Source organism: Acomys russatus, chromosome 23, assembly GCF_903995435.1.
Source record: "Acomys russatus chromosome 23, mAcoRus1.1, whole genome shotgun sequence".
Classification (NCBI taxonomy): domain Eukaryota; kingdom Metazoa; phylum Chordata; class Mammalia; order Rodentia; family Muridae; genus Acomys; species Acomys russatus.
In genome coordinates this window covers 1943502-1956227 of record NC_067159.1, presented here as the reverse complement: position 1 = coordinate 1956227, position 12726 = coordinate 1943502, and the positions used below count along the sequence as shown (strand labels likewise).

The 12726-nt window shown below is 45.1% G+C and overlaps 1 protein-coding gene and 1 non-coding gene across 2 annotated transcripts; one reads left to right on the top strand and one right to left on the bottom strand.

Moving 5' to 3' along the window:
• The first annotated feature begins 1824 nt into the window (after positions 1-1824).
• On the top strand, positions 1825-7449 carry LOC127206259 (3 beta-hydroxysteroid dehydrogenase/Delta 5-->4-isomerase type 1-like). The gene is made up of 3 exons (XM_051165534.1): positions 1825-1969; positions 3636-3800; positions 6604-7449. The coding sequence occupies exons 1-3, from the start codon at positions 1825-1827 to the stop codon at positions 7410-7412; spliced, it is 1119 nt and encodes a 372-aa protein (XP_051021491.1). The 3' UTR covers positions 7413-7449.
• A 2690-nt stretch (positions 7450-10139) lies between these two features.
• On the bottom strand, positions 10140-10343 carry LOC127206790 (small nucleolar RNA SNORA73 family). The gene has a single exon (XR_007832881.1). It is a non-coding gene; the product is annotated as a small nucleolar RNA SNORA73 family (small nucleolar RNA).
• Between the last annotated feature and the right edge of the window lie 2383 nt (positions 10344-12726).

Genomic DNA, 12726 nt, shown 5'->3' with positions numbered 1-12726 from the left:
ACCTCGGATCCACTAAGACTTTCTCTTCTCTTCTCGTCACTATTCCCAGAGCTGGTCTGCGGGTGGTCTTGGAGCTGGGACTCTTCTCCTTCTTCTGTTCCTATTATTCTTAGGCTTTATCTTTTCATAGTGTCCCAGAGTTCTTGGATGTTTTGTGTTAGAAACTTTTTAGATTTAACATTTTCTTCTATATCTTCTATGCCTGAGATTCTTTCTACCATCTCTTGTATTCTGTTGGTGATGCTTGTGTCTGTAGTTCTTACCTTCACTTACCTAGATTTCCCATCTCCAGGATTCTCTTTGGTTTTTCTTTATTGCTTCTATTTCTATTTTCAGGTCTTGAACAGTTTTACTCATTTGCTTCACCTGTTTTATTGTACTTTCCTATGTTTCTTTAAGAGAATTATTCATTCCCTCTTTAAAGGCCTCAATCATCTTTGTAAAATTGAATTAAAGGTCATTTTTCTTGTGCTTCATGTGTGTTGGAATACCCAGGACTTGTTGCATCAGGACAGCTGGGTTCAGTGGTGCCTATGCTTGCTTCCAGTCATCTGGGTTTGGGGGTTACTACAGGATTATGTCCTGACCTCTGGTTTTATCTTTGTTTTACAGATGTTTCTTCCCTTTGCCGTATGTTTCCTCTCTGCTCTTCTGACCTGAGTGGCCTGAGGTTCTGGTGACCAGTCAGTCTTCAGGTCCAGTACGCTGTCTCCACTGGGAGTTTTGTGGCTTGTATGACTGCTGGTGTTCTGGGTGCCAACCTTGCCTCTTGGGTCCCTAGAACCAGGCTGGTTTCTGGAAAATCTGAGCCCTTCTACCAAAGTTGTGGGACAGAATATGGAGGCCAGGGGATGAGGTGCAGATACACTTTTGGGTGTGCTTTAAGGTGAGTGGGAGGTTATAGGGTATAATGTGAGTTCTTAGATAGGGTCCCTGGGCCTGGGTGACCTCTACGAAAGTAGCCCTGCACTTGTACTTACTAATAAAGTCTGTTCATTTAAAACTATTTGTATGACTTTATTTCTTAGTAAAGCATATTAAAGAATTTTAAATAAATGCCTATTGGGTTGCAGTGTAGGTTTTAATGAAATAATTAACTGTTATATAATTAGCCTTAGAAGCAATCTAGTAAAGTTCTTCTAATTCTTTTGTTTGTTTGTTTTGTTTTGTTTTGTTTTGACACAAGTTCTCACTACGTAGCTGGCAGAGCCAGGTGGATCTCTGTAAGTCCAGGAATTCATTTTGTAAACCAGGCTGCCCAGAAACCCACAGAGATTCACCTGGCTCTGACTCCAGAGTGCCAGGATTAAAGGCGTGCACCATAATTTCCCTCATGTTTTCTTTTTTAATTCATTAGCATTTTATGTCTACTATTCCTTTCTACGTCAACAATGCTACTGTAAGAAGTGTGCATGTCAAAACAAAATATAGTCTTTATCACAATGTAACCTTGAAGTTGGCTTTTCTTCCTGTGTCAAGAATAAAGGACACAATATCAATCACTGGGGAGGAGGGAATCACACACACACAAAAAAGGATAAATAATGATCACAGTGAGTCAAGAAATCAGAGCATAAAACTCAAGTCTTGATCTGAGGGCTGAGGAGACCAGGATCCAGACTTCTTCATCTGATTTTTAACCATCTAACAGGTGGGATTTTAGTTTATTTTAGCTCCTCTTTGTACTGGCAGGGACATAGCATGTTTGCAAAAATCAGAGAGAGCCACTGGAAAACTGTTTTCACTGGGCCTCTTTTTCTAGCCCTTTCCAGCATCACCTGACATCGCACCTGCTCCTTCTGCGATCTGCTTCCTGTGTTGGCCATGCCTGGGTGGAGCTGCCTGGTGACAGGAGCAGAAGGGTTCCTGGGCCAGAAGATCATCAGCATGTTGGTGCAGGAGAAAGGGCTGGAGGAGCTCAGGGTCTTGGATAAAGCCTTCAAACCAGAAACCAGGGAGGAACTCTCTAGTAAGTGAGCCAGAAGCTCTGTTTGCGTGACTGTTGTGAATGCTGGCTGGACATTAGGAGGGTTCCTTGTTTAGAAAATATGGAGCACTTGGAACAAAAGGTTGCTTCTGTGCTCACACTCATCACAAAGGCTCATATATACCACACAGCTGTTGCAGGGGCCTCTAGAATCTCGCTTGTCCCAGATCTATATAGATGGTGGCTATGAGGGCAACTGCTGGACCTCCAGGCCTCTGGCCTTCTTCCCATTTGGAAATTGCGCACTGGTGCTCTTTTTTTTTTAACGTGCTACTATTTCTATAGACTGCCTACTGCTCTGTAGCATCAGCGAGGTTACTGGGTAGGAAATCTCAGCAATGGATCTCTGCCTCTCCTGCTTGTTCTGGTCTAGTTGTTTGTTCCTTTTCTTATTTGGTTTGATGGAGGAAAAAGTCATTTAGCATTCTCCCCCACCCTGAGCCCCACCATGAAGTTGGAATAAAAAGCCCAATCCAAATCTGTGAGTGGAAGGGAGGGAGTTGGCAGAGGATGAATCGGACAGAACGCACACAGGGCAGTATAAAGAGCAGAGTCGGGTGACGGCCAGCAGGCCCACAGACGCCTCCAAAATGTCTTTCCCATCATTCCTCTCTGTTCATCATCTTCATAAAGAAAATGACTGCAGACTTTTTCTGGAGCAGTACACTTTTCTTTGCTGATTCTGCTGTCTGGATCGAAGGTGGAGATTCCCAGCTGCACTGCCTTCACACCCTCCTGATAACCCTGCAGGGAACGTAGAAAAGGAGACCTAGTCTTGAGGACAGTGTCGGGAACTGGTGCCGATAGTGTGTGTCACAATGCTCATTTCTGTGAAATAATTTAGCTGACCACATGGTTGACAAGGTCATCCTGTGGATTTCAGAGAAGCCTGAAGACAGGTCTGCAACTCAGGCCTCTCCCCACAGGATGACTTATTTGCCACATCACTGTACACTTCTGATATCTGCTGTATGTTGACAGATCTTTAGTGAAACCCACTCTGAGCCTTCTCACAGAGGCTCCCTTTTCCTCTCTGTAGTTCCGCTAACTTCATCTGCACTCAGCCCAGATCCAGGAAGTACCAAGGCCTATCAGGGGCACGGATGAAATCTCCATCTGTCTCTCTCTCTCTCTCTCCTGGCTCCTTCTCACTGGAACTTGGAGGACACAATCTGAGTAACCTGTTGCTTGCCCAGATTGCTCTCACGTCTTCCTTCACACCTGTCAGCTTACAGCCTGAGACTCTGCACAGCCTCCCAAGTCATGACACTGCCGCTGCATCTCCTTCAAAGGCACGTGTGAGCCCCTGTTCCCTATGAAGGAAATGCTGCTTCTCCCTCTTACACTGACTGCCACCACCTCTCCAGTAGCTCTCATGAATGTATGAATTCCCCACAACTCTGTTTTTATGTGCAAAGCACAAATGGCATTTTACTGCTCAGATTCATTTTCCGCAAAGGGATGGGCTGGAAATCAAAGATCCCTCCTTCCCTACAAAAGCTACATTCTGCTCTTTGTGCATTTATTGTCCCTCAGAAGAAAGGCCTCCTCCTCAGGGTCTTCTCACTATTCGGGCCCTTGAAGGCCTGGGTAACTGACGCCTGTGTCAGGGAACTTCCATCCCATGCACCTGTTTTGTCTTCCACAGAGCTGCAGACAAAAACCAAGGTGACAGTGCTCCAGGGAGACATTCTGGATGCCCAGTGCCTGAAGAGAGCCTGCCAGGGCATCTCTGTTGTCATCCACACCGCTGCTGTCATTGATGTCTCAGGTGTCATTCCCAGACAGACCATCTTAGATGTCAATGTGAAAGGTACAGTCCCTGAGGAAAATATGGAGTGGGTGGGAAAATTATAACAACAACAACAACAACAGCAACACACACACACACACACACACACACACACACACACACACACACACACACACACACACTAACCAGGCAGGTGGGACCCCTACTTTGGAACATCAACTGTGCCTGCTCACCTCTTTAATTTTTCATTTATTTTTATTTTACGCCTGCATTCATGACTGTGTCCTGTTGGCATGCTGGGTGCCAGCATCCCTGGACCTTGAGTTACAAATGGTTACAGGCAGCCTTGTGGGTGCTTTGTCGTGTCTCCTGCCCATGGAAGGAACATTGTCAAGGCCTCAAACACAGTCAGGGAGTGAGGACCCCTTCTCCTTCACATCGGTGCAGCTGGATTCCAAGCCCAGAGCCTTCACTTCTATTCCTCACTTTCCCCCTTCCAGGTCAGATCCAGACCTGACAGGTGTTGGCCAGCACAGTGTATGTTAGCTTAGTTCTGTGAGCGTCCACCTGCCCACCCGAAGGAAAGCATCCCCTGCGGAGAGCTCAGCAAAGCCCTTCCTCAGAAGCCAGCGAGGGGATCCAGAGTGACCAAGGACTCGTGTCTTTTCTTATTTCTCATGTCTCTAACACTGGCTTCTCAGCCAGCCCACTGTGGATCTCTTCTGGAGGGGAGTAGGTATTCTCCCCCTTTTTGCTCCTTTTTTCTGTGGGCCTTTCTGCATTATGGCTTTTTAATATAAATTAGGATGAAACAGGTAAGTTCATATGGGATTCCTATTTATAGGTAATAGCCTCACTCTGACCTTCCAGGACCAATCTTTCTATCGCCACTATACCCCCTGCAAAGTCTCTACATAGGTTCCATTTCCGTATTAATTTACTCTCATATATTTCCATCCATCCCCCTGGCCTCCACATCCTCCATCCTCCTCACACATACTTCTTCCTTTCCCATCTACTTCTCCTGCTTCCTTTCAGAAAAGGGCAGGCCTCCCAGAGACATCAACCGAACATGGCATATCAAGTTGCAGTAAGACTAGGTACCTCTCCTCGTATTAAGGCTGGACAATGGCAGCCCAGTGGGGGGACTAGGATACCACAAGCTTCAGAAGCAGCCCCTGCTCTCTCTGTTAGGAGTCCCACAAAAACACCAAGCCATGCAACTGTTACGTACATACAGAGGGCCTGGGTCAGACCCATGCTCCCTGTTGTCCGTCCAGACTCTGTGAGCCCCCAGAGTCTGGGTTAAGTTGAATCAGTGGGTTTCCAGCTCGAGACCCATCCCACCAGAGGGAACCCATTCCTGGTATTGCCTGAAAGACCAGAAATCAAAGGCCAGATGGCCCAGAGACCTAGGATAGAACTAAACACAACTGGTACCAAAAAAAAGTCAATGAAATGATGTCTCATGATATTCTGTTATACTCATGGATTGATGTCTAACCCAATTGCCATCATAGAGGCTTCATCCATTGATGGAAACAGATGCAGAGACCCACAGGCAAACACTAGGTAGCATTCGGAGAACCCTGCTGAAGATGGGGGAGGAAAGACAAAGACAGATACCACCAGAAAACCCATGTGTCCCTTATGTTGACTTTCAATTGGTCACTCAGAGACTTCTTTACAAAAGGGAAAAAGAAAAATATTCATTTAGAACTTCCAGGAACATCTCAAACTATCCTTTCAAGTTTCTAATCCACAGCGCTGACACCACGGAGACCTACAGGAAGGCGCCGAAAGCCTCTGGTGTGCCTTGCTTGTCTCTCACCTAGATGCTTCCCTGTTGCATTTCCAGGAGCCAGAACTGTGAAGCAGCAGGGACAGTGATGAAGGCATTATTTTAGTAAAATGTTGTCACATGAGGAAATACTTCACAGTGATCATTATCCACCACCCATTAGTAAGAAAAGCCCAAATTTAATTGGCAGATATATCTAACTTACGATGATAAAGTTGCTTCTCTGGAAGATCAAGCTGTAGAGAGCCTTCTAGTGTCAATAAATGAGTAGACAAAGGCACTGACAATGACTCCTGGTCCAGGACATCCCTTTCCTCCTCAAGGAAAGATGCCCTTGCCTCTCCTCCAGGGTCTGTAGGTCTGGAATGCATCTATAGGGTTCTGCCATTATAAAAAAAAAAAAAAGGCCAGCAGGAAGCACATATCCTTTCTCAATTCTCCAGCAGGTTCAGTAGGAAATAATGATATGAACGACAAACCCTCATTTTTAAAGCTATATTGCCAAAATACAGAGTAGGACACCTGAGTTCTTCTCCAGAATCAAAAGTAACAGACAGAGAAAGAAAGAAAGAAAGAAAGAGGAAAGAAAGAAAGAAAGAAAGAAAGAAAGAAAGAAAGAAAGAAAGAAAAGAAAAAAAAGAAAGAAAGAAAGAAAGAAAGAAAGAAAGATCTGTTAAAAAAAAAAAAACTAGAAGTCCAGGGCTGGAGAGATGGCTCAGAGGTTAAGAGCACTGGCTGCTCTTCCAGAGAGTACCTGAGTTCAATTCCCAGCAACCACATGGTGACTCACAACCATCTGTAGTGAAATCTGATGCCCTCTTCTGGCCTGCAGGTGGATGACAAAAAGCAGCTAGAAATCTAGAAACCTTGCCTACCAGATAGCAGATGTCACCTCTTTATTTATTAACTTTTTAATGCTAATGTGCCCATGGCATAGTTACGCTGATTCAGAAACAGGGGGAATTGCACCAGGGAGTTGAGAATAAAGTGGAAATGAACAGGAATCATGTGGACTCCTTGGTTTGTTTCATGAGACTGACACAGTGTGTTCTCTGTGCTTAGGTACCCAGAACCTGTTGGAGGCCTGTGTCCAAGCTAGCGTGCCAGCCTTCATCTTCACCAGCTCAATTGATGTTGCAGGACCCAACTCCTACAAGGAGATCATCTTGGATGGCCATGAGGAAGAACACCATGAAAGTACATGGCCTGACCCATACCCATCCAGCAAAAAGATGGCCGAGAAGGCAGTGCTAGCAGCCAATGGGTGCACCCTGAAAAATGGTGGCATGTTGCATACTTGTGCCTTAAGGCCCATGTACATTTATGGGGAAAGAAGCTCATTCCTTTATAACATAATAATTGGGTCCCTGAAAAACAATAGTATTCTGCAAGCTATTGGCAAATTCTCCATAGTCAACCCAGTGTATGTGGACAATGTGGCCTGGGCACACGTTCTGGCAGCCAGGGGCCTACGAGACCCCAAGAAGTCCCCAAGCATCCAAGGGCAGTTCTACTACATCTCAGATGACACCCCTCACCAAAGCTATGATGATTTAAATAGCACCCTGAGCAAGGAGTGGGGCCTCCACCTTCCCACTTGGAGCCTCCCTCTGCCCCTGCTCTACTGGCTTGCCTTCCTTCTGGAAACGGTGAGCTTCCTGCTCCGTCCAGTCTACAGCTATAGGCCTCCCTTTAACCGCCACTTGGTCACAATGAGCAACAGCATGTTCACCTTCTCCTACAAGAAAGCTCAACGCGACCTGGGCTATGAGCCACGTGTCAGCTGGGAGGAAGCCAAGCAGAAAACCTCAGAGTGGATCGGGACAGTCGTGAAGCAGTACAAGGAGACACTGAGCTCAAAGACTCAGTGATGTGAAGACGGCAGGGACATGGTCGTGGGCGTTATCAGAAATCACTGCCAGTTCCTCCAGAAGGGACAGAGGCACAACCCAGGCCCTACTGCCTCCCGTTGACACAGAGGACAACTTGGTGTCTTCCTCAGGTCACCAGAAGCCTTGCCAGGCACTGACCCAGCCACAAGCTTCCTTCCCTAAGCACCTGCCCAGGGACACACAGGTAGCCACACCTCAGTTACTGTGACCAAAGGCTTCAGCAATTACAGTTTCCTGTCACTGAGACCTCAGTATTGGTTTTCTTTTCCCACTCAAATCCTCTATCACATTCTGACTTTGGGGAAATCCCAGTGCTTTATGAAGCACAACAGAAACAGCAATAAATATTGGATGCCTTACCCAGAAACAGTGTCTTTCTCTTGTTAGGTGTTGGTATATTTTCCTTGCCACAGCCAGGCATGGCCCTTCCAGTTCACAAATGGAACACCGAAGTGGAGTTTACTCAGAGAAAATGGGAATCTGAGAGACTAGGCTTAACCATGCATACGTGAATGTTGTGGGATATTCACTAGAGAACACTGTTCAAACATGGCTTTAAGCCAATCAAAGTCTTTATTAGCTGGCTGAGAACTACACTGGCTGTTCAGAATCCCAGTGTAGCACTGAGCCTTTCTCGGGGTGAGTTTTTAAGCACAAGAATTGCGTTCTGGGTTGACACACTTCAGTTAACAATAACAAGTTAGCAAGAAGTAGAACTACAGAAGCTAAAAAGCAAAGTTAGTTCCTCTTGCAGGTTTCCCAGAACTATATGCATTTAGATGGATTAAGCTTTGTTTTAGTTTTGGCAGGTGGTGCTGTCTACATGCTGAGATTTACAGTCAAAATGGTACTTCCACCATGGAGTCCGCTGTGCTAAGGTCTGGGACCCTATTACGCTGGGCATGAACTAGATGACTGACGCAGATTACCTCATTTCACGCTTCCCAGACAGGAAGCGGAAGCTCCCATTTCCATGTCATAGGTGAGGAGTCTTCCTCTCCACCTCCTTGACTGGATGGTAGAAAGTTGTTCACTTCACCAGAGAGACTGAAGTGAAACCATTCATCATTCTGCCACATTGTGCAGCCTGAGCTTGCTTCTTAGCTGGGCAGCCATCCTGAAACGTGGGCTGTTCCTCCTTGTCAGAGCTCCAAGTCTCTCGGTCTCCTTCCTGCCTACCTAGACCTACACACAAGGCTCCCCAGGAACTTAAGGGGTGCCCTGGAAACTGGGGGTTCCTTAACAAATGGGCCTGGAAAGGGAGAGGCAAGAGAGAGAAAACTCTTCAGTCACCACCTCCAATGTCTGCATCCTGGAAGGGTCTAGAACACACCTGGATATATTTGTGACAGGTAGTTTAATCGTTTAAGAAAAAAACTATTTCTATCTTTAAAATTACACAATAAAGGCAGACCTAAGGTCCTGGAAGGTTAAAAGGAACAGATCTGATTCAATCAAACATGTGTTCCCACTCAGCCTAGGATCTGGAAGATATTATCCCTGCCTGCAGATTTGATACCCACGCCTTCATCTTCCATCTCTCCATCTCACTTCTGCATGGCCTCGCCTGACATTTTACATTCTTGTTTCCTTCCATTTCTCTGTTTATCCTTTTCAGTACATCTGAGGAGAGGAAGCCAGTTAGGAAATGTGTAGAAACCTAGATGAGAACACAGCTATTAACCAACAATTAAAAAGACAGTTGTTGGGTCAATGCAATTAGCAGTGAAGCATGCCACCTACTGTGGGTGGAGGTCAGCACTCCTGAACACAAGCCTTGCAATGCAAGTAAAACATGCCAGAGAGCAGGATAGGTGCAGAAAGAATGACAGCAGCCCTGGCCTGTGAGCCCCCTTCGGGAGCACAGGAAAGCACTCACCCACAGGCGTGAGTGTCATGTACAGATGATTGGAGACAACGGAGCTGAGCAGAAGGTGTTCGGGAAAGCTTCAGACACCAGGAGGGACTTGGAATGGAGAACCGGGTGAGTCCTGCAGGGAGGGCAGCCTGAGAGTGATGCGGAGGGTGAGTGTGCAGGGCAGGAGGGAGGGTGGAGAGCCAAGGCAAATAAAGAGGCTGGATGCCATGATCAGGCTTTGCTGGAAGACACAGGGTGTTCTGGGTGCCATACAGAGCTGGGCTAAACAAGGGTGGCCTTTGGGGGCCCATCACAGTGTCCAATGGATGGTCCTGCTTAAAAGGCCATCTGCAGAAGAGTGGCAGGATGCCAGAGGCAACCAGCACTTCATCTTTGATCTCCAAATGCTGGAATGTGAACTTTAGGCAGCCAAAGAGCCCTTCAAGGACAAGGATGAATATGGAATCATCGCCCTTGAGAAAAATGGTAATATATCTGTTCTTTCTTGGTACTTTGTTCCAAGAACATATTTTACCACATTTTAACCTTCTGTGGGTTTGCAATTGGCTGAAGGACCTCTTTTTGTTGTTTTTGGCTTGGTTTTCTTTTTTAAGACAAGGTTTCTCTGTGTAGCCCTGGCCATCCTGAACTCACTTTGTAGACCAGGTTGGCCTCTAGCTCACAGAGATCCACCTACCTCTGCTTTCTGAGTGCTGGAATTAAAGGTATGTGCCACTAAGCCGAGCATTTTTTTTGTTTTGTTGTTGTTGTTGTTGTTGACTTTGTTGTTGTTGGTGGTGGTGGTGGTGGTGGTTTTGGTTTGGCTTTGTTGACTTTTGATTTTTGACTTTTGTTTCCTGCATGGTTTGTCTCTTCAGGCATCCTCCACAGGACTCTAAGAAGTCAAAGGAATATGCAGACTCGAAGCCCAGCTTCTTCTCCAACATTTTTGAAAGGGGCTGTACAGCACGGGGCACGGCCAAGACCCTATGCTGCCCAACACCACTAGGACAGACCCGGGGAAGAGTGACCTCTCAGGGTATCCACACTGGATTTTTTTCCAATAAGTCAATTGGTTAGCAATGTTACATGTACATTCCACAGTGGTAAGGGGGATAAAAATTGATCCAGGTAGAAGAATTGGAGTCTATAAAGGCTGTGTGGGGACATGGATGATCCTGAGGCAGCAAGGAAAACAGTTCTAGACAGAGCAGAGAATTAAGAGGCAGAAGTAAAAGAAATACTTGCAACAGACAGCATAAGAGACACAGCCATTAATATAAAAATTCTAAGAAGAAAAAGGTAACTGTGTAACAAGCAAGATATCAACTCAATAAAATATAAAATTGTATGGGATAACCATTGAGATGTGATATGAATAAATTAATAATATATATATAACTGTAACTTGATAATCACATATGTCAAAGCACACAGGTTTATCCTAACAAACGCAGTGAGAGTTAATTGACTTCATGGGCTTGATCATTTCTTTGAGGTGTTGCAATCTGTTGTTAAGTAATCTGAATTGTATACTGTATTTCTGTGGTATCATTTGTGGTATCTCCTTTGGAATTTTTAAGCACAGCACAATTTGGTGAAACCTCTCCTGAGGACAAATAACTTAGTCCCACGTGCACAATAAAGCTTAAGACATGACTACATCGAAACTTTGAAAAGTACATGTGACATCTACCATAAAGATGGTGTCTCTAGGTTGATTCTAGGTGACATCGCCCATAAAGGACGGATTCTATAATGAATGAGCTCGGAATAAACATCTTGGGGAGGATCTGATGTGGTCCCCAAGTTGTGAGCCACAGCCTCTCCCAGCCTTTCAGGCAGAAAAACAGGCTGTACATCTCTCCCTCTGAAGAGACAAGCTGGTGTGTTTGACATTCCTAGTTCCCCATGTGCCTCTGTGAGCACAGGACCCTCCATGCCTCCCACAGTTGTGAGGTGCCATGTGGGTTTTGGGACTAGTGCTGTTAACTGCTGAGCCCTCTCTGGCCACTAATTTCTCTTTTATACTGTACTGGGATAGTAACTTAGGTAACCCCAAAATCAGAGAGACAAAAGTCATGAAGAACAAAATGTCCACTTTTCGTTCTGCTTCCAGCCGCCTTGTGGCTCCAAGCGGGAAGAACCTTTTGAGCAAAGACAATTTTTAACTACCTGTTATAAACAAGGCTTAAATATTTTATAAACAGTTAATAATGCTTAGAAACTGGAAAAATTACCTTGAGTGAGGTCACCCAAACCCAGAAGACAAATACCGCATGTCCTAACTCGTTTGTGGGACTCAGCACTAGACCGTTTGATTTGTATGTTTAGCTGGGGCCACTAAGGAGTAGAAGGGAGATAGTAAGTGTGCAGGGTGTGGGTCATAGAATATAGGTAGTAGGGAAAGCATATAATGAAGAGGGAAATCAAATGAGAAGCAGAGTTGGAAGATAGAACAGAGAAGAAGCTGGGGAAGGGAGAATTAATACTAAGAATACTTGAAAAGGCCATATGGAAATTTACTATTTAGCTACATATATATGAAAGTTTTACATATGTATATACTCATATAGACATTAAATATATGTATATGTTATATACATATTTGTTTTATGGACACTACATGTATGTGTATAATTATATATATAAAACTTTGATATATATGGCTGCTATACATATATATGTATACATATATACAGAGAGTTTGTTGATCAGCTGAGGATAATGCTGCTCCTCTCAAGAACCACAGATTGCCAAATAAAAAGCCTAATGCCAAGTGTGGAATAACCATCCTTGAGCTGTTGGTCAGGGGCACCTCAAAGACCTCTAAAATTATACAGGCTACTGCCATTGCTCTTGGTTTCCCACTGGAAGTTATGGTAAATTGTTGTTATCGAAGACATCTCACACTTTGGTCACAGGACATAGAAAAACCAAGCTGGCAGGATCCAGAAAGCTTCCTCCCTGCTGGCTAACCTTCATAATACCATAGGTGCCATGAACGCTACAGGGAGGAAGAAAACATCAGCACTCTTATACAGCTGTGAATGCTAGGTGCTTTCCAACCAGCCTGGATAGATGTGCCAGTGTATACAATACTGCCACAAATGTTATGGGAGTAGCCAAGAACTTTTTGGTTGGATAGAAGAACCGCTCCACAGGAGGAAGTGCATGCCTGGTCCTATAAACCTGACTGAAATCCCATGGCTTATAGGTTTATAGGTTTGGGGGGCAGGAACCCTACTACCGTTACTTGGCTAGATGGACATAGTATCAAACTGCTCTCTAAATACATATCATATACATGGGTGAGTGCAGCCCTCAGTGCTCATCAGAGAAGTTTGTTTGTGCAACAGACAACAAAGCAGAAATTCACAGCTGGCTGAAGTGCAGAAAGTAAATGTTTGTGGAGTCCTACCTGTAAGTGGAGCA

Excerpts from the sequence above, each read along its gene's own strand:
- LOC127206259 (XM_051165534.1), top strand. The coding sequence starts at position 1,825 with ATGCCTGGGTGGAGCTGCCTGGTGACAGGAGCAGAAGGGTTCCTGGGC. Across the intron at positions 1,970-3,635 it reads AACCAGGGAGGAACTCTCTA|AGCTGCAGACAAAAACCAAG; the intron begins GTAAGTGAGCCA and ends TGTCTTCCACAG. Across the intron at positions 3,801-6,603 it reads CTTAGATGTCAATGTGAAAG|GTACCCAGAACCTGTTGGAG; the intron begins GTACAGTCCCTG and ends CTCTGTGCTTAG.